Raw genomic sequence first — 22,738 nt, forward strand, 5'->3', positions numbered from 1 at the left:
GTAGACTCGCTGTATCCCAGGTCTCGCACAATCATTGTATTGCTAGCGCCACTTTCATGTCTCTTAATGACTTCAGCTTTTCCGCTCGCTGCAAATTGGCGACAAAAAAAAATTTCGCGAAAAGTAAAATTTCGCATAACGTAAAAAAAATCGCGTTAACTGATTAATCACTCGCTTAAAGCGGAGTATCATTTCAGTCTATGGCACTACTGATTATCGCGCATATCGAATTCGCGTTAAGCGAGGTTTTCCTGTATACCACTTGGGCTCAACTTATGGGCGATGGTACTGCGTGAACTGTTTTTTCATTATAACAGTATGAAATAATGAAAAAATAATATTATATCACATCTGAATAAATAAATTGCATTCGTCCAGTTAACATGTAAACACATATATGCTTGCAAAAATTGTTATAGACATTTACCTTGACCTTCTGTTCCCAGCAACACCCATTCTTACTTTTAAACCTAAAATTTCCCTCTTCTACATAGATTTAGCATCGCTTTTTGCAGTAAATGATTCACCTTTAGGCTGCATATAACGAGATTTCTCCGCTGTGTCCTATCAACTGTAGATATTCTATAAATAGAATAAAATCGGTAAAATTGATCTCTCTCTCTCTCTCTCTCTCTCTCTCTCTCTCTCTCTATGTGGTGTGTGTTCCATCCTTCCTAGATATGTCAGTGTGAGGACACACAAGTGTCTTAACTTATCGATTAGACTTAGACTTTTTTTTTAATTTATAATGAGGTTTAAGTTGAGAACTTGCAGAAAGACGTTCATTAGAATAGCTCAACGCTATTTTCATGTGATATGTAGCTGTGTTTCCTAACAAATTGCAACACTTTTTAATTATCATACATGGCCATCTTAATTATGTAAAGAGCTAAGCCTCATTGCGTAGTCTGATCATGAAGGTCGTTTTTAAAGAGCAATTACGTAAAAAAAATGATGCAATGCCAGACTTATTTAAGAGGTTTGCCTGTACCCAGAATAATCCCAGCTGTCCCCCTCCCCGCCGGCCTGGTTGGCCAAGTGGTTAGCGTATCCGCTCTTCAGCCAAGAGGCAGCGGGTTCAAATCCCGTCAAGGGCATCGATGTTTGTGATTGTCCTACTAACCAATTATCATATGTACTGCTGTGACCTGTGTCCTGGCGCAGTATGACCCTTGATGTCTATGCACCATAGAAACTAAAATTAAAAAACATCCCCCTCCCCTCAGGGTCATAAGTTATCTTAAACGAATTTTTATAATATTTTCTTCTTTTTCTTGCGAAAAAAAAAAGTTAGCTTGCTTCATCCGTCTCCATAATAAATACTTCTGTGGGAAGTAGGAGAATGTTACATAACCGAAAAGTTCCTAAACATAAACAGATATGGTCCTAAACAACGTAACAATCTTTGCCGCGTGGTCAGTTTTGCGTTGTTTATCATCTGACAACGTTTTCTGTGATATGTCCAGCACACCATCATGTTGCCGATAATGTACGAGTATATACTTTGCTAGCCCTTGTTCCTTCTTAATTTTTACTTTTCATATTAATTCATAATCATTTATAATCTAAAGGCCATTTTCATTTTCGGTTATTGAATATGCTCATTTAATTTGACGTAATTTAGCTTCATTCTCCACACCTTTGTCTTGTTGTACGTTTCGGCTCAATCAAGTTTAGCTCCGAATATCTTGTCATTCCTACCTTCTAAAAATACGCAACCAGCAATATCTTTTAAACTACTTTAATATAAATAAAAAATATTTTACTAATCAGATCTAATTTAATCTTTGGGTTGGAGACCAGGTTGGCCCTATCACCCAATAAGCTTTATTTATTTTTTACCATTGTTTTGATTTAGGAGTGACACGAAATACTTTTTTCAGAAAATTCCTATAAAACAAAGTTTTTTGAAGACAACTTTTATAAGGAAAACGTCTAATGAGGATGAAATATTCTGAAGATATGTAACATCGTTATTTAATAATCTTCGATCAGACCTGATCACCAGCTCTTCAAGATTCACATTGAAAGAAGGCTTTGGAAGGTGTAATTCCAGAGTACCTATCATATTTTTTTCTTAAAAACATTCATCGAAAGATGCATTCACAATGTCCATTGACAGCTTATTGCTTATTTCATTTACTGAATAGCCATGAAAAGAACCTGGACCTCACCGTTACTCAGATTCCAAATTTCTCTTCTTACCTGTCATGAGCTGCAAAATTTCCAATCTTTCTGCTACTGTAAGAACCCCCTTACTATCTTGTATGTTTTTATCATATCTGTTCTCCTATTTCCCAACCTTTAACCCCCACACTCCTTCAGTTTACCTTCATATGCAAGGCTCCACAAGTCGAATATAATTTTGGTTAGCCAGTGCTGGACCAGTTCTCACAGTTTCCTCATCTTTATGGAATCAAATTGTCCATATCTAAGCAAAGTAGTCCAGTCATGGACTTAACAAGGTGAAATGAGTGAATTTTTCGGCGTGATGCCTTTAACCATCTTGGTAGTGTGGCTTTACTGTCCCCTATCACCCATAATTCTTTAGCTTCATTAAACACTTACAACAAATTCCCATTGATATAATACTCGGTTTTTAATGTCTTCAGCCCAAAACGCATAACCTTGAACTTAGCAACATTAAACTGACGATTATCAACATTTGGACATAGCATCATCGGTTCAAGTGAGTCTGAAAGGATTCTGTATCAGAAATGTCCGTTATCACCCGACCCAACTTAGTATTATCCACACATAATAGAATGTTTCCCTCCAGAGACCATCCCTAATGTCAATAATATACAAGAAAAACAAGAATGGTCCAAGGAGAATCCTGTCAACTCTTCCACACATTACTCTTTGATACCCTACAGATAACCTTGTTCCAGTTCATACCATAAGCATACATTACTTACCCATCCAGTATATCGTTTCAATGTCGGTGATTTATAAATTGAGCCTGACTTTCTACTTTTGTCGCGGACTCTGACTATATGGATTTTATCAGTTTATTTTAATTCATGAAAAAAAAAATATATATGATTAAAAGTGAATTTTTTACTTTTTTATTTTAATGATTCAACAGTCACTTGACAAATTTCCGAAATAATGCAACTCATCTCGAGTTTGAAAATCTTAAGGATAAATAGAGAGCTGAAAATGCTTTGCCGTCGGTTTTTGCAATGGAATACATTTAGTGATAGCAGTATTTACATACACTACGGGAATCAAATTATGAAAGACAGTGATCGCCGAAGACATAAATAAAGTCCTGAATATTCATATATAGAAGTTTTGACAATTTTTTTTAAAAAAAAATTCTAGATGACGATCCCATCAAATGAAGGATTGCAAACTAACTATAAGTGAATTAGTACAATAGATTAAGGGTTCAGATAATCCAGATGCTCTAAACATACTTTTCTTAACAAGTCACTCCAAGCCTCCCAAAAAAGCAGAGGGTTTGAAGTGGGTGAACTAAATTCGTAAACTCCTCCGAGTAAAATGCCGAGTAAAGCATTATTGAATAAATTTAAAACCTAGCTTAATTATCGCTCCCAAAACATCTGGGATTTGCTTTAAAAAAAAAAAAATGAATATCAGGTAGGTAACAATGAAGACCTTTTTTGTACTAATATTTTATCAAACAATTTAATGTTAAACCTCTGCAAATAATATACGTTGTGAAGGACTGTCTTGCGATGACATATTTACACTGTCTATTCGAAATTTTGATACTTTAGAGTCAATCTCATATTAACTAAATCGTTTCCCAATTAACATCTCGGGCGTCTACCTAGTCCTTTAAATTTTCATTTTCCTCTCATCGGTGATGATTGAATACGTCAGTTGGAGATATATTTGAACTGTGACGCCTATCCAAGGTACTTTGAACCTGCACCCTTAAGGCAACTACCTGCTTCTACTGACCCTAACAATGGTATTGTATGGTATCACCAATAGTTCGACAGTTAATCTATTCAGGAATAAGATCTAATCACTCATTTAAGGCAAGGTGCAACTTGGAACGCCCTACAAGTGTGACAGTGTATGTATGCATTCACCACTCTACCGAACACCCATTCGCAATCACGACTTCTGTGGAACAATTGCTTTCAAGGTGGTGATCATAATTCTGAACACGAACGTTCTCTCCCCCCAGCAATGACTCATTTTTTCCTTATCTTTCATTAGCTTTTTACTCAGGACGGAGTAAAGGTTTTCACTTTATTTCGTTAGGAAAAAACTGAATTTCTCAAACTGGTTATGTGTATAGTTTTATTATTCTGCAGTCAATCGTAAATCGGGAGGTTCTGTTGCAATAATAATGAGTGATAATTGCAATAAGTTCTGTTTTTCCTCTGCCAATTCATGACTTTCCATCAAATAGGAATTAAAAAAAAAAGGATGTATTTTATTTATTTGTCAATCAAAAAATAACTGAATATTATTCTCTAGGACGTTACGGTAACTAATAAGATTAAATATTGAATCGGGTTCTTATTTAAAAGATACTCAAATGATCAGATATATATATTAATTATTATTAAGAATTAATTTAAACTTATCAGTTGTGCCGTTGATAATACGTTTGATGACTTTGGGTTCTTTAAAGATATTCATTCAATTTCCAACTTTATTAGTTACAAAAATATATTATAGAATAGATTATTAATAACAAAACAGTTCCAGTTTACAGATACGATATCTGTGAAATAGAACCATCAACTCGGTATTCACAACACGTTAAAAAAAAAAAAAAAAAAAAAAAAAAAAAAAAAAAAAAGTACGCCTTACTTCCTTCTTTACTGTATTCCTACGTAACTTCCAATAATGGCTTCTTATTCTCCCACTCTCCACCAACTCCCTTTGGAAACTTAAATCTCTCTCTCTCTCTCTCTCTGTCTAATATATCACGTGTTTTTTTCTGCTTGTTTATACTTGGATTCCCCCCCCCCCCCACACACACACAACATATTGGGTATCTCAACATTGTTTAGACAACGAATATGTATCTGAATAATCTATCTACTATCATACCATTTCCTCTGGCTTTTACACCACCTTTGTCATACGAAAACCTTCAAAACACATTTGCACAATCCAGCACGCTATAATTTTGTCATAAAATGCAAGTACCTTGCTAAAGCAAAACATTTACAAGCCCATGTTGCTCATCAGAGAATCCTATTAACAACTACAAAGTACATAAATTGTTTTATGACTGGTAGTAAATACATTATTGTTACCATAAGCAATATAATTCTCTTGCGGAAGACTTACGAAGTATGATGATTATCATGAAACTATAGACTATTAATGTGTTGAACACGTAGAAAAGCCATCATTGTATGTATCGTGTTAGTATTAAAGAATGTGTCAATGAAACGAAAAAATATAAAAGAAAGACTAAAAGCAAAACAGGTGTTTTGATACTGGGAAAAAAATGACCTTTGGTTATTTTCTGACAAAGAAAATCTAAATAAATATAAATTCAAAAGGGAAAATAATTAAATCGATTTTCTTCGATTTCTGAAGCACTACGTATCTCATGACCTGCTATCGAAACTAAACAGCTTTGGAAACGCCTTGCGAACAGTTTTCTTTTTCTTCCTGAGAGTTCTTGGAAGTGCAAAAACTCGTTACCATGACTACCAAAACAAGTAAACGTAAAATCTAGTTTGTGTTCAGTTATACTTGAGTGGACAAAGCACATTTTTACTGATCTGAAACACTTATTCTAAAAAAGCCTAAAAATTTGTTTTTAATTAAAAATAAAATTACTGTCTTCTCACATGACTCAGTTTATACTATTGTGACATCACCTAGTTATGGGAAGGAGGCGTTTTTAATTATTTATAATGTGAAAAATATAATTATAAATAATTTATAATTTATATGCTTCCTCTTGCCCACAATGCCCTCCCTCGATGAGTCCTTGGAAATGTCATATAATAGTAATAATATTATCAAGCTCTGTTATTGTTTGACTACTATCGCCTATTTTAAAATATTAGAATTGATAAATAAACTTAAAAAAATACTTGAAGATTTGTTTTAAGGCATGAATAGTTAAGTTCTTGAAACTCTGCGGTTTTACATTTCGCAAAGCAGACAAACCAGCCGTGGCACATGCAATTGAAAGAAAAATACATTTGCAAAATAGATTAGTGAAATAGCCACTAGAAATGGTTGGCTTGGTGTGGAATTGCGTATGTTCTCTTGAGTGATTTGCCTGTATGGAGATAAGAATTAAAAAGCCGGATTTCCGGGAGGGAAAAAACCCTACTACCATCCATAACTATGAGATAAAAATTCCTTTTGTCACAACGAGAATAGAAGTCTTTTCTAATCAAAGGGTGCATTGTTCTATCGTTCAAATTAATAGCGTAATACGTAGATGTTATCGAACTGGCCGAAGTCACAATAGTTCTGAGGGCAATACGTATATGTCACTGCATGTATTCTATGCTGTTTGCTTATGATGAAAAGTCTGTTTCTGGGGCGGGGCATAATAATAATAATAAAAAACTCAGTATATATAGCCTGCTAACACTCATTTTTTACATCTAGACGGGACCGGAACTTAACCTGTAACTGGCGTCTTCCAAATAATATCAAATTTTCGTTTCGATTAAAATTCGTCTAGTCAGTATCTAGTAATAACTTGCTTATGTATAGAATCTAAGTGTGCGAAGTATTTTGCGTATTTAAATATAAATAAACCTAACCAATAACGACCATAGACAACCATTACTATATTATACTGCATTCGGTCAATTATAACAATTTTCACATATTAATTATAAAAATAATGCGGTTAATTAATATCAGATAAGGAAGACAATTTATAAAGAGCAATATATAATTTAAACATTATGGTAGAACAGTTTGGAATGAAAATTTCCATAGATAAAACTAAAACAATGGCATTTTGTGGACAAACTCCAGTTAGAAGCAAAATGGTTATTATTATTATTATTATTATTATTATTATTATTATTATTATTCAGGCCTCCATGGAGTCAAAAGACTCATCGTGGGAGGTCCTTTCTAAGAAACACAAAGTCCATCATACCACGCCTTAAATGCATTGACCGTTCTCGCTCTCACCACTCCATCAGGCAATGCATTCCATGGTTCAACCACCCTCCATGCAAAGAAACCACTCCTCACCCTCTTTCTCAGTTTCCTTTCGTAACTTCCAGGGATGGCCCTTTGTCATGACTCCTTCCCGCTGTTCAACTAAGCGAAAGAACTCCCCAGTGTCAACCCTGTAACCACCTATCAACAGTTTAAAAAAAAAAATCAGCTAACGCCTTTTTATTCCCGTATACGGGAGTAGGCGAGGCCATTTAGCCCTATCTAACTTTTGGAGACTGAGTGGGCAGTTCAATCTCCACTGGTACCAATCAGAGATAGATGGCCCAAGGCTATCACTAATTAAGCGGTACACAGTGAAGAGAGACGGCTCAAATGTGCCGCCATCTCGTGGTCCCTAACCCTAACACAATATATTTTTAATGTCTGAAATAATGTGGGTTCTACGGTCGATTTTCTTGAGTTTCCGGGAGGAAAAACCCGCTTTCCCGTGCCAGAGATCGACTAACTCGGGAACCGGCCGAAAAAAGCTTAGAAAAATTTCCTCTAGTTGCCGACTAGACTCGAAACTAAGTCTTCCTTCGTGCAGCCAAGCGCCATGGTGTGCAAACGCCACATCCACTGAGCTACACAGGCTCACCTATCAACAGTTTAAAAGTCTCAATCATATCACCCCTCCTCCTTCTTATCTTCAACTGATGAGCAAAATTGATATGCATGTAAATATGTTCTACAGCCAGACTGTTTGCAATGTAGGGTGAAAACCCAGAGCATCAGGAAGAAAAAAAAAAAAAAAACCTGCTAACTCGATTAGAATAGCTAACTTATCTTCAGTAGAAAAGCTCTTATAACGGTTCTTTGTCACAGATATAGATACCAAAAGGAGATTCATCGCCTTTATAAAAAGGCTTTCTCATCATGTCTCCTACATCTACAAAAAAACTCCAATCCAGTAACTGTAGATGAAGCTGATGCAGCTGTCATACTAACCAAAACAAGTAGATTCTGGCTCTGATAGCATTCTTTTGATTTTCTTACTTACTTTGGTCCAAGCACAAAAACCTGGCAATCTAATTTCTTCTCAATAAAAAATTACTCAAAACTTTGGAATGAATCGAAGGTAATAAACAGTCTCGACAAAACCCAACTGATGACCATAATAACTATCACCTATGGCACTACTCAGTACTCCTTATTTAGAGAAATCTAGGGTTTCTCCAAAACTGGAAGCTATATTATCCAATGAACAGGACTGGGTTTAGACCTGACAGAAGCTGCTACAACCAGGTTCTGCTCTCTCATGACCCACATAGAAGCTGGAACCAAAAGGCCTTAAAAAACAGATACTACTTTTTCAAACTTATCAGCCTATGTCACCATATGGAAAATATAGGCGTAGTATAAAATCCCCAAAATAGTCTTTAAACTACTAGAACAAATGCTCTCCAGTAGAAAAATAAATGTTCATCTGAATTCAAAAAAAAAAAAAAAGAAAGAAAAAAAGAAAAACATTTATCCTACAGCATAAATGCCACAAGGATCTTTCCTAGCCCCAGAGCTATTCAACCTGTATACAAGTGGCATCCCTCCAACAGCCAGTTGAATATCTATGTTTATGACATAGCAATCACTACCCAAGACAATACCTTCAAAAGCCTTTACGAAATGTGAGCAAAGCTATGAGCTCACTGCAAAACTACTTCAAAACATGGGGACTATCCCTAATACAACTAAAACTACTTTTTCGGCTTTCCACCTAAATAACCATAAGAGCCAATAAACTTCCGCAACAAGATTCTAATCCAAAATCGAATCCATACTAGGAAAAATATCATAAACAGACTTATAGGCACAACTTTGGGTTGTAATGCTTTGATCCTTAGAAAGCAGCCTTGTCTCTGGTCTTTACGAGGGTGGGCTGAAAACTTCTTGGCCTCGACCACAGATCACAACACTATCGGCAATTTTTTTTCTAAGTTCGTGCATCTGTCATAAGCATCCATATTAAATTACAAGTCATTCTATCAAGTAACTTTCAGTTATCTTGGATGTGAAATATCATATGAAGGAGAAAAAGACAAAATTAAAAACTTCAAAATTTTTACTGATTATAGGCCTGATAAATAGAACACTCAACCCAAATATAGTACAAAAAGAAACACGCTTGAAAATATACAATACTTTAGCAGTGCCCACATTATTATATAGCAGTGAAATTTGGGCAATAGACAAACAAGATAAACAAAGAATAAAAACAAGTGAAATGGGATTTATGAGAAGAACTGCAAAATACACATTATTAGATCAAAAAAAGGAACGAAGACATTTTAAAAGAACTAAAAACAAAATCAATAGAAGAAAAACTAAACAATTATAAACAATAATGGATTGAACATGCAAACCGAATGGCCAACACCCGACATCCAAAACAAATACTAAAATATAAGCCAATTGGAAAGAGAAGGCAAGTTAGACCTCAAAAAAAGGATGGATAATGAGACCGGAACAGGCCAATATAATCTATACCCGTAATTAGTGTTATGATGATAATGCTGTTAATGATGGAATTCTATTTGACTAGAACTCAGTTGGCACTTTATTGCCAATTTCTAGAATAAACCTAAAAGCGAATTTTAAAGTTAAAAAAAAAAAACCCACTACTTATTCAGCTTATAGTTCTAGAATAATTTATGAATTTATCGTCTCCTTAGTGATTTTTATTTTTATTATTATTTTTTTTTACTTATTTGTTAATTTATTTCATTTGGCGCTTACATGGCGAAAGAAATAAATAATTTTACTACCAACAATACGCAGTTATTTCCGTTAGCGGAAATAATGATTGTAAACAGAGTACAGTGCTTTGGATTGTAGCCATACAAAGGTTTTCCAAGGGCGAATAGTTGTTTTGGTACTTAAAGCTAAAAGTTGTTAGGGAAAGTTCCACTGTTTATTACAGTTATTTGAACATGCGCTTTCCTTATAAATGGTAATTTTTTACCTCCCTCTATTCCTTATTTTAAAGAAACTTCAATGCGTAATTCTTCAGGCAACGCTGATCTTACAACTCGGGAATATTTGCAATTATTGGAACTGCGAAGTACAAATAAAATGAAGATAAAAGACTGTTTCCTCATTATCAAACATGAAAAAAATAAATAAGAGCGCAGTACATATTTTTATGCAGCCCTTTATTTTTCGCCATCAAAGAATTTTGGAAAAAGTCGATCTTTTCTTGAACAAAGATAGCAGCAAAATGTCGTGCAATAAAAATAAGATTCCTGGCTATTTTAAGATTCCTTCAAACCAATGACTTCTCTTAACTTCGCAGAAGATAGAAAATATTTATTTTAAACTATTTGAAAATGTTTCGACTTTAAAATTCTTTTGTGATTTTATGACGTTTATATACTTTAATTCAATCGGTTTTGGTCTGTTGATTTATAGTAGGCACATCAAATGAATTCGTCATATGTTTAAATATAGATGGCGCAAATTACAAACGCAGCGTGAAAATAATTGGAGTTTTGCGTAATCAAAAATCTCTCAAATTGTGTATTGCAGTTTTGCCTTTATTTATGTTGGCTGTCACGTGGGGGGGGGGGGGGGTGTATAATTTTAACTCTTTGAACGAAAAAAAAATATATACATTTAAGTTTAAAAAATATTTCATATTTAAGATATATTAATTCTTTTTAAAATATATAAGTATTTTCATTCGATTAAATTCTTTTAGTTACTGAATTTGTAGAAATATTCATATTATAGAGTTGTCCAAAAACAAGAGCGCAGCTTAGAAAATAAATTCTCTCTCTCTCTCTCCCACTCACTCTATCCAGTTTTATTTTATCTTGAGAGAGAAAGAAAAGCGCCCTTGGTAGCCGTCTATTATGATTAAATATATAACTATCAGATTCATTTGATATCTCTGTGCACACGCATACAGCAGCTCTTGATCAATACTGGTTTATATCGAAACTATTTTTTGAAGGTTCAACTGATTCGAAATGAAAGTAATAACTTCCCTCCTATCTGAGCTGATAAAATTTGAAGAAATTTTTTATCTGCATTTTATCGAAATCTGTAGTGATTTCAATTTTGGTTGCAATCCGACTATCTTTATGGGCAAAACGAAACAAAATTATAAGTTACAAATAAACAGATGTCCTGTATAAGTTATGGAATCGTCTCCAATTTTCATACATGTTTGTTCCTGTGTCCACTTAAATCATTCCTTCAAGAAATCTTCAATTTATACTACAAGTGTTTGTTAAATTAGATATTTTTATTGTACGTAAATAGCTGAGAATAATTATATGAACCCGTTCTATCCACGATCTATATGTCATTTTTATTTTTTATTAAAGTTACAATTATTATAAAAAGGTCCATTTTTATAAAAAAGATGATGGCCACAGTAAAATTCGGACTTGTGATGAGTGGTAAAGCTGGTGAAAGTCTTGATCATTACGCAGAATGAATGCTCGCTTATACGTATACTTTTAGAACACATTCATACGCATTTCACTGATGTAACTCTAGTGATGTTATTTATTTCTGAAAAACTTGACACAAACTTGCTTTACAAGATTCTTGAAACTACAAAAACATTATAATTTGCCTTCAAACACTAATGTTGTACTTATTCTTTCACTTCGGGCACATTTAAAAAAAATGGATACCACACACAGCGGAAACTTTGCTAATCAAGTCCTAAGCGTCGTCTGCTTCTGTCACGACTGCAGCGCCTCCTCGCCAAAGTACACAGTTTTAAAGAGAATTCGCAAGTCTTTGTGACAAAAATCTTTACAGCTCCCTTTGGGGGAAGCACATCCGTCACAGGAGTGTCGATGTTGCATCTAAAAAAAAAAAAACTCAGGCGAGTAATTGACTCTAAAATACAAGAAATGAGGTGAGAGCTTTATGGTGCGATGCAGCTCCCACACACACAAAAAAAACTATATAATTATCATTAACTAAACATCAAGAAAATATATAATCATTATTAAGAAACAAGCCAATAGCATTAATTAATTATATCAGTTTTTAATCTGGAAAGGGCATCAGCGTTACCGTGACGACTACCCTTTCTATATGTAACAGTCAGATTATAACGTTGTAGGGCTAAAGCCCATCGGGACAACTTGGCACCATGAGGAGCACTTTTAGTTAGATAGGTCAGAGGGTTATGATCTGAAATTACCTGTATTTCAGCACCAAATACCCATGTGTCAAACTTTTTCAATGCCTCCAAGACGCAAAAAGCTTCCCTTTCAATGGTTGACCATTTCATTTGACAGGAATTTAGTTTCTTACTGAAGAAAGCAATGGGCAATTCTTTTCCTTGTTCGTTGTTTTGAGCTAAACATGCGCCAATTGCTGTTGCTGATGCATCCGTATACAACTGGAACGGCTTGTCGAGATCTGGAGTATGCAAAGAAGGCATTTTTATAAGCTCTTCCTTGAGTTTCGTAAAAGCTTCATCAGCATCAGTAGTCCAAGGAATGTTGTTTGGGACACTTTTCTTAGTCAGATTTGTCAGTGGTAATACAATTTGGGAGAATTGTGGTATGTAGTCACGGTAGTAGCTAGCCAGTCCAAGTAGACTTCTTACTTCCTTCTTTGTTGCTGGTGTCGCTAAACCTTTTATAACCTCGACCTTCTCTGGGTCTGGAGAATGTTGACCGGATCCAATCAAATGACCTAGGAACTTCACTTGATTTTTCCCGAATTCGCATTTTTCTAGGTTTACTGTTAAACCCACCTCTCTTAATGTTTTGAAGACTTCATCTATGTGGGTGAGATGTTCAGACCATGTTTTAGAAAATATAGCCAAATCGTCGATATAAGATCGGCAGTATGCCTTATGAGGAGCTAGTGCTTTATCTAATGATTTCTGGAATGTGCTTCCAGCGTTCTTCATTCCAAACGGTAAGACATTCCATTGATAGTGACCAGAATGCGTCACGAATGCGGTGAAGGGCTTTGCTTCCTTTTCCATAGGGATTTGCCAATATCCCTTGGTGAGGTCAACTACAGTGATAAATCTTGCTTGTCCTACCTCAAATAATAAATCTCTAGCTATTTTCATTGGATAAGCATCTGGAATAGTAAAACTATTCAGCAATCTAAAGTCAATGCATAGTCTGACACTTCCATTTTTCTTAGCCACACAAACAACGGGATGAGCCCATTCACTGACACTTGGCTCAATGAGACCCATATCTAACAGTTCTTTGACTTGTCGATCTACTTCCTTTTGTAGAGTGATTGGCACCCTATAGGGTTTGAGTCTCTTAGGGGAACAGTTCTCTGTAACTTTGATGGAGTGTCCATCAACTTTGGCATGACCAGGTTTGGAACTAAAAACATCTGCATATTTCCGGAGGATGTCAAAAAGTTCTTGTTTTTGTTCTTCCGTCAAGAGAGCTTCCATATCCTCAAGGTGTTTCCTAATATCTTCAACTGATTTATTCATCTTGTCAACAGGTGCATAGTGGAGTGTTCCGAAATCTTCATCTAGTTCGAAAACTAGACCGACATGATTAATTCTTTGAATATATGGTCGAAGCTTATTTATGTGGAGCTCCCTGATACTTCCATCCTTCATCTCAACCTTCGCAGAATGTGGTCTAGTAAGTTGGACGACTGTAGCAGGTCCTGTCCAAGTATTTAGAAGCTTATGAGAGGATGAAGGTAACAATACTAAAACCTTTTCACCAACCATGAAGGATTTTTCTTTGGAACGAAGATTACATCTGGAGGAGTATTGTTCTTGAGACCCTTTGGCATTCTCGGATGCAATTTCATGAGCTTTTCTTAGATTTTCAAGAAGCTCTTGTAAATAATTTTCAACCGAGCGAGAGGCAGCAGTTGGGATGACTCGTCCACCAGTCCAAATTTCTTTTAACAAAGATAAGGGGCCTGGAGGTAATCTTCCATATACCAACTGGAAAGGTGATAACCCAGTAGTGCTATGTGGTACTTCTCGGTATGCGAATAGAAGATAGGGAAGATGTAAATCCCAGTTTCTTCCATGTTCCTGTATATTCTTATTCATCATCTCTTTTAAAGTTCTGTTCCAACGTTCAACAGCGCCCATACTCTCAGGATGTCCTGGAGTGGAAAAACGTGGAGCTATGCCTAGCAGATCTTCAAAAGCTTGAGTGAGTTTAGATGTGAAATTCGTACCTTGGTCGGTACAGACCATTTTAGGAAATCCAGTCTGAGTAAATATCCTCATTAGAACGTTACATGTAGTTTTAGCACTTATTTCCTTGACAGGTATGGCTTCGGCCCATCTAGTGCATAAATCAACAGCACATATTATGAATCGATGTCCTCTTCCCGATGGGGGTTCTAACGGTCCGATACAATCCACGCTCCATACCTCAAACGGAGCTTCTGGTCTGACGATAGGTCGTATGGGGATTCTATCTCTATATGTAGCAGTCCTTCTCATTTGACATTCCTTGCAGCTTTCGCAATATTTTTTCACGTCTTGTTTAATGGTAGGCCAAAAGAATGAGTACTTGATTCGCTGACGGGTTTTCTTTTCGCCGAGATGGCCAGCAAGAGGGATTTCATGTGCCATCTTTAAGACATTCTCTCGTTTCACACGCGGTAGCACTACTTGTCTAATATTCTCGCCACAAATATGTTCATTATGAAGCAGAACCCCATTGTCAAACGCATAGGAATTTTTCTGTCTTTTTGCCCATTCAAAACACCTTCGAAGCGTCTCATCATCCTTTTGAAGTTTGCCGAATTCGAATTTTGTTTTTTCTGGTATACACTCATTTTCTTCACCTGGTGGGGACTCTATCGTACTTACTGCCAATGCTGTACTGGTTATTTTCGAAGGCATGTCTTCATCTTCATCATCTTCTGACCGTTTATCGCTTAAATCTTTTGATTTCAGAACCGGTGTCTCCCAATGATGACTACTCTCATGTAGCTCGACGCTTTCGACCAGCATTTCATAGGCAGAGGAGCTCAGTAGCAGATCGGTAACCAGTTTTCTTGAGACAGCACATGTGACTGGAACATTACCATGTAAATTATCATCAATTTTCATTTCAAAAATCCTTAAGGGTGTTATTTCATTTTCTCCGAAAGCAGAAGATATTTCTATCTTACTTTCTCCATCATGGGGCGTATCTGCCACTAAATCTTCGCGCACTACCGATATTTGCGCTCCCGTATCTATTATTCCATTTAAAACCCTACTTCCACATTTGATTTTGACCACCTTCAAATCATCTACATTTCGATCAATGTCCACTGATTTGGATACTGGAATGGAAATTTTGGCAGTCAACACACCTGATTTATCGTCATTCCCAGTGGTAGACGTTTGAACTAGGTTACTGTGTGCTGTAGTAGGAGTACCTTTTGATTGACTATTTTTCATACAAAACTTGGCAATATGACCTTCCCTTCTACAAGTAAAACAAGTTGGTTTGTAGTGAGGCTTGTATGAATCATCATTTCGCCACGGCTGGTACCATCTCGGTGGACTTTGAGAGGGAGATAACTTATTTTTGAATGTTCGCTCAGCAGGTGGAGTATAAGGTCTAAACTTTTCAGTAACCTTGTCCTTCGGAATAGCTCCGATGGGCTTCCTTGATGTACTACGAACACTGTCGTATTCGTCCAATCTGTCAGCTAACTTGGTTGGAGAAACGAATTTTGTCCAGTCGTCTAAGAGATGTTCTCTCACTTCATGTGGTACTTTCTTCTTCAGTTGATCCGTAATAATTAGATCTTTTAACCCTTCAAAATCCTTGATATCAAGGCCACCAATCCACTCTTCGAAATAATTAGTTATTTCATAACAGAAATCCCTCCAAGATTTTTCAGCAACCTTTTGGTGCATCACAAACTTTTTTCTGAAACTTTCAGGATTCAGTCTAAATCTCTTTAGTAGAATTGTTTTAATATATTCATAATCTTCGCAATTTTCTTCTGACTCTCTACCAATTAATTGGACAATCTCAAATGGTAACAAAGTCAAGAGACATGATATCCAGTCTTTAACATCTATTTTTGTTCTCTTAGCTTGTCTTTCAAACAGGGATAGGTATATCACAATGTCATCCTCTTGTAATCTAAACCTAGGCATTAGCTTAATTAGTTCAAGAAAATATGGTTTATTGTCACTGGATACTGGAGTTGAGGTTGGTTGAACACGCGCTTCAATTTCCAGTTTCTTCAACTCGAACTCCATTTGTTCTCTTTTCTGTTGGGCCCCCAATTCATCTTTCCGGCATTGGGCTTCTAGTTCTTCCTTCCGCCGTTGAGCTTCTAATTCTTTCTTCATCAGTTCTTCCTCGAGTCTGGTACTAATAATCGTCTCCAACATCCCTTTAACAAATTCTTCTTCATAAAATTTACTTCCCGTAATAATCATTTTAAGATCTATCACTTTCATTTCAACAGTTGTCTTCTCTCCCAATTCTTCAGCCAATTTACGTAAATCTTCCTTTCTACCTTTGGTTAAATAAGTCATGGTGCTAAACAATAACTCTCTTTACTGATAAAAAAAAAATCACCCTAAAAAAAAGAATCAATTGCACTTTTTTTTTTCTTTTTTTTTTTTTTTAAAAGCCCAAAAAGAGATGTATACATTTGGCGATTATGGGACTCATAATTAAATTCAACATATCATTTGTAAACATAGATAAATCTTACAATATTATCAGATAAAAACTTCAACTACACAATTTACTACACTTTCAAATACACAAATATATATATATATATATATATGTGGATATATAAAAACAAAACAAAAAAATAGTTCCGATTTTACACCTCTACTATATAATAACTGAAATCTCGAAACAACTATCAAAACAGTATGCAAAAATTAACTATGATAACACTGTCGTGTTCTTTCTCTGGCGAGAAATCACAAGTTCTGACTGTTCCAAGATGGAACTAACATGCAAAACAGGACAAATCGGTAACTGCAGAACAAAATAAATTTAAAATGAAAAAAAAAAAACAACTATTCTGAACTATCTGGGACGAAAATATAGCTTGAACACTGGCGTGTTTTTCATTTATCCAAACTGTTGTACTACTGTTCCAGGATGGAACAAAATTTGAATACTGACGTATTCTTTCTCTGGCGAGAAATCAAAACTACTACTGTTCCAGGATGGAACAAACTACGAACACTATTTTTGTTTTTTTTTGTTTTGTATTAAAACAGACTTTCGCCCAAATAATCAAAATAGAACTCTAAAACATGGGAGCATGCATTTACATAACGAATTGCTCTCACCTTGTAGGTCCTATCGACTGCGCCAGTAAAATTCGGACTTGTGATGAGTGGTAAAGCTGGTGAAAGTCTTGATCATTACGCAGAATGAATGCTCGCTTATACGTATACTTTTAGAACACATTCATACGCATTTCACTGATGTAACTCTAGTGATGTTATTTATTTCTGAAAAACTTGACACAAACTTGCTTTACAAGATTCTTGAAACTACAAAAACATTATAATTTGCCTTCAAACACTAATGTTGTACTTATTCTTTCACTTCGGGCACATTTAAAAAAAATGGATACCACACACAGCGGAAACTTTGCTAATCAAGTCCTAAGCGTCGTCTGCTTCTGTCACGACTGCAGCGCCTCCTCGCCAAAGTACACAGTTTTAAAGAGAATTCGCAAGTCTTTGTGACAAAAATCTTTACAGCCACGAAACAAATTTTCCAATGTATAATATCTATGAATAACTGTTCATGGTAATCGTATTTAATAAATTAAGCATGTATCAATAATTCTTTAAAAACTTAATAAATTTTAAAGAAGACTATATTAAAAAAATTGTTTTAATTATTAGAGTATTGTGGACAAAGCTTCTGGGCTAATGTTTTTTTATGTTCACTTTGATGTTTGTTGCGATGCGAAGTAGCTTTTCGACAAACTATTGGTTGTCGTCTGTCTACTTATTTAAATTCCAAACGGTAGCTGCTTTTCCGAACGCTTTAATATTCTTTAAATGCAAACAAATCCGGTATCTGAGAGTAATGTGTACTTTATTTAAAATTATGACAAATGTTTGAATTTATTTCGCTGGCTGGATGAAACCAGACCCTTCCTCCCCGCCACCTGGTTGAACAGCATTCTTGTAAACAATGACCGTGGATCGACATCTAACAGACAATATGGCGCATAGCGAAATCCTAAGTGAGTACACGATCTGGAAACTTCCATACCATACTGTACTGTGCATATAGCAGTGACGGTAGTCTATTACGGTTTTTATGTCGAAACGTTCAGATAAGTAGCTGATGTTCTATTTTATTTAACCTTTTCTTAGAATTTTATCTATTTTATGTCGTTAACTAACATTTTTTTTTTATTTACTTCCAGTGTTCTTAGATGATACTGAAGCCCTTACAATTCATTGCAATTATGGACGACTGGGTAATCAAATGGGAACTTATGCCACTCTTCTAGGACTCAGCAAACTAAATAACAGGACACCTTATGCTCAATATTGCAATCTAAAACACTTCCGTGATTATTTCCAATTAAGTATTCCAGAGATAAACAATCTCCCCGAGAATTATAAGAAGCCATACCATATTGGCCCAATCCTAAGGACTAAAGACACGCATATTCCTCGCAATGCTAATATCCTTAATGGCTACCTCTACCCACTTTCATATACATTCTACAATCATGTACGAGAAGAAATTTTACGAGAATTCATCTTTCACAAACACATAACAGACTATGCCCAAGAAACTTTAAGAGCTGCAAAACAAGACAAACCAACAGCAACATTTGTAGGAGTTCATTACCGATGTGGGGACTATTCTAGATGGTTAGCAGCATTTGGTGGTAAGGAAGTGGATCGCGAATATTTTAAAAAAGCCATGAACTATTTTCGGGAAAAATATCCCGATGCCATATTTGTTGGAGTCAGTGATAGTAGGACAAACTTCAAAAAGTTGGTAGCAGGTCTGGATATCATAATTACCCCAAACCCTCCAAAACCAGGATACGACATGGCAGTACTCGCTAGTTGCAATCACACTATCATGAGCTATGGAACGTTCGGTTTTTGGGCATCTTATCTCTGTGGTGGTGAAGTGGTCTATTACGATGACTATTTAATGCCAGGTAGCGAATTTCTTGAGCAAGTTCCCTATGATATGTTTTATCTTCCGAACTGGATAGGTATCAATACGACAATTGCAGGATTCTGGGATTCATTTACGATTGCCAGGAAAGAGAAAGCTAAAAAGAAAGAAAAATCATGGTGGGATTTTTTTTAGCGGACGATGTTTTACTAATTATTTTGTGCACAGCGCCATTTTATTAGTAGTCTTTCATCATTTAAAGTACTTATTGTTCATCTCCTTTTTGATAAGAATTCCATGTCCAGCTTTACCGAAGATTTTATCATGAATCACTTCATTGTGAATATTTCCATTGTAAAAGAAACAGCTAAAAACTTTTCTCTTTATTTAAAACGCAAAAGTTTGCCAATTTTCAGATGAAACTATTTGCCTCGCAATATTTATTAAATTATATTTTTTCATTGTTAATATACAATTTAAACTAACGCTATTTCGAGTGTATAAAGAGATAAGTACATTGAACCGAATTATAATATTTGATTTTCTAAATATATAAAAGTGATTGTTATTAAAGTGATATAGTTGAAGATTTGACTGTTCACTTTCGTATTAATTTAATTACATTTTGGTATAACATTTAAATTGTGACGGTAGACGGCATTCTGAATGTACAGCAACATCGATTCCGTCTGTAGATGATGGAATCAAAGTTAGGGCTACGGATCTGTAGCCATAACTTAAAAGCAGTGACCGTATGCTACAAAATAACCTGTAAGTGCTGGATTATGTTGAGATCCAGTGAAAAACGCAAGCCTTTCGAGATGGATAATGTATTCTGTGTGCTCCTGAAATCACAGGCCAAAGAAGAGAGGGGAAGAAATAATCGAGGAGAGAAAACTGTGTTCTCTACACGCTCTTCAAGTTCAGAAAGACTGTTATTATAGTCTTCAATGACGATTTCTCTCATCTCAACAATTATTAGTTGCATTAATTTAATTTATCCAAAATCTGGATGACTAAAAATGTTAATACGAAGCTACAGAAAGTAAACTAACTTGTGGTTCTGTTTTATGTATTTACTCAGCATACAAATCTGAAATAACCTTTGTTTTGTTTTGTTCTAAGTCAGTGTTTTCCAACGTGTTTTGGATTATGCCCCACTTCAACACCTCAAAGAGTTTGAAGTCCTCCCTCTAGCGTAATAGTCAGCCAAGTTCTGAAAAAGTATAATATAAATGCATGTACTTTAAATAAAAAAGGAATAGGTAAAACCAGTGATTTTTTTCTGGCGGTACTCAACGGTATACGCAGTACCGGCACCTTTTTTCTTAAGTTTTTAAAAATTTGCGATTTATTGACAGCAAAATGTATTATAAATATTCCGGTAGATGGTATTGTGTTCACGAATTGAATTTTCAGTTTTGATTACTCATAAGTTGGTAGTCTGCTTTCCTGTTTCATAGATTGGTACGTAAACCGGAAACAGGAAGTTGTGTTCACTTCTGATTGCTTCCAATATCGGTTTATCAATTCTATATTCACTCTGAAACAGGCAGGTGTTCACGTGAGTTTTGAATTAATCTAAGTTAAATCAGTGCAAACATTGTTCAAAATTAGTAAAATAAGTAGTTACTTTATGTCAGTGAGTATATAAAAAAAAGGAACGCTGAAGAAGCAGAAATTGTTTGAATGTACTTGTGAGCCTGTAAAACAGAAAACTAGCACCGAAAATATACTTGGTGAAGAAGATCGTAAAACCAAGACCGAAGATCAACGTGGTCAAAAGGAAGCAGATTCTGATAATGATTGGCCCGAATGTTGAACACTTTTGCAGAAAAATGACTTCTGCGAGAGAAACGAGTGGCTGTATGTCAAGAATAAAATGTTCGACTGTAAAGTGTGTCGTGATGTCGGAAGTCTTGCCGTCGATAAACACATGGGAACGAAAATTTCAGCGGAGTGGGCAAATGGTAAAATCAGTCATTTTGGAGAATCTCGCAAACAACAGTTAATGTCATTAAGAAAAAAAAAAAAAAAAGATTTACGATCATAAGGAGAGTGCAGCGCACAAAGCATGCCAAAAAATAAAATCTGAAGCAAAAAAAAAAAAAAACGAAACAGAGAAAGTTTTCCTAAATACTTCGTCTCATAATAAAGACGTAACAGGAAAAGTGTTTCGAACCGCTTACAAAGTTGGGAGGAGAAATCAATCATTTAACAACTTTGAAGACGAAATAAATTTACAGGAACTTAATGGCCTAGACATGGGGTATATTCTTCATTCTGCAAATGCTTGCATTAACATTGTGAGCCATATCGCAAATGAAATGAGAAAAAAATTAATAGACAATATAATGAACTCCAAGAACAAAATATCGTTACTTATTGATGAATCGACAACTGTGAGTAACAAAACGACATTAATTGTTATTGTTCGTGTAGTTCTTCCTGAACTTTCGGCTCCTGTGTTTGATCGAATTATCAGATGTAACTGCTATAGGAATTCTAAACTCTTTAATTAGTCATCTTGAGTGTTTAGGATTATCTGAAGATTACTTAAAGGAGTATTTATTGTCTTAACTTATGATGGTGCAGCCGTGTTGTTTGGTGTGCATAATGGTGTAAGGAGACTAATGCAAGAGAAGTTTCCTAGTGTTTTTTTCTGGCATTGTGTAGCCATCGTCTTGAACTGTCTGTTAGTGACACAGTCAACAATGTGGCAGGAATTAATTGCTTTAAGAGTTTCGTGGACAAACTTAATGTGACTTATGATGCTTCATCTAAGATTGCTAGGGAACTAGAGGAATGTGCAGCGACTCTAGAACTTCAACTTCTTAAAATTGGCAGAATTTTAAGCACTCGCTGGGTTGCCTCTAGCTTTCGCACTGTTTCTGCAGTGTGCAAGACTTTGAAGCCCTCGTCCGTCACTTTCTGGAGGCAAAAGAAGACATCAGAAGAAGCAAAACAGATAGCTTTATTTATGAGGGCCTTTTAAGAAAAATAACGTCATGCGAGTTTGTTCTTGATTTGGGTCTTATGTGTGATGCTATCCAAGAACTTAGTTCACTAAGTCTAGATTTACAAGAGAGAAATATTGACGTGTACAAAGCAGGCATGAAGATAAAGCATACAGTTCAACTTTTTGAAGAAAGAATTGAAAATCCTGGTCCGTACTACAGTATTTCTCTTCAAAGTCAGAAGAACATGAAGTTCAAAGGGATTGAGCTCCACAAAAATGAAAGACACAGTCCTGCAATAAGATCATCTGCTTTCTATAAAAGTCCAAAAGAAGCTGTTGGAAAGCTTCTGCTTGAAGGAGATGATGCTGATTTTCCTGAATGTGCTAAGATTTTAGATTCCAAGTATTGGCCAGAAAACCCTGGCAAGCATCTGACATTTGGTGAAGCTGAAATGAAAAAGTTAGCATGGAAATTTCACTTAAATGAAAGGGAAGCAGTTCGTGGTTTCCGTGAATATCTTCAAGAAAATATACTACTTCCTCTAAAGCACACTTTGGGCACAATTGC

The 22,738-nt window shown here is 35.5% G+C and overlaps 1 protein-coding gene across 2 annotated transcripts in view; it reads left to right on the top strand.

The window, feature by feature from the left end:
* Window positions 1-19,803, top strand: part of LOC150095943 (galactoside alpha-(1,2)-fucosyltransferase 2-like) — a 31,466-nt gene extending 11,663 nt beyond the window's left edge. For both annotated transcript variants that reach the window (XM_090409245.1, XM_090409246.1), the window contains exon 2: window positions 18,496-19,803. In XM_090409245.1, the coding sequence (XP_090265371.1) occupies window positions 18,496-19,406 (911 nt within the window). In that variant the 3' untranslated portion in view covers window positions 19,407-19,803. The remainder of the gene's footprint in view (window positions 1-18,495) is intronic.
* The last annotated feature ends 2,935 nt before the right edge of the window (window positions 19,804-22,738 follow it).

This window comes from Typopeltis vanoorti, chromosome 19, assembly GCF_054136105.1.
Source record: "Typopeltis vanoorti isolate ZY-2024b chromosome 19, IOZ_Tvanoo_1.0, whole genome shotgun sequence".
NCBI lineage: Eukaryota > Metazoa > Arthropoda > Arachnida > Uropygi > Thelyphonidae > Typopeltis > Typopeltis vanoorti.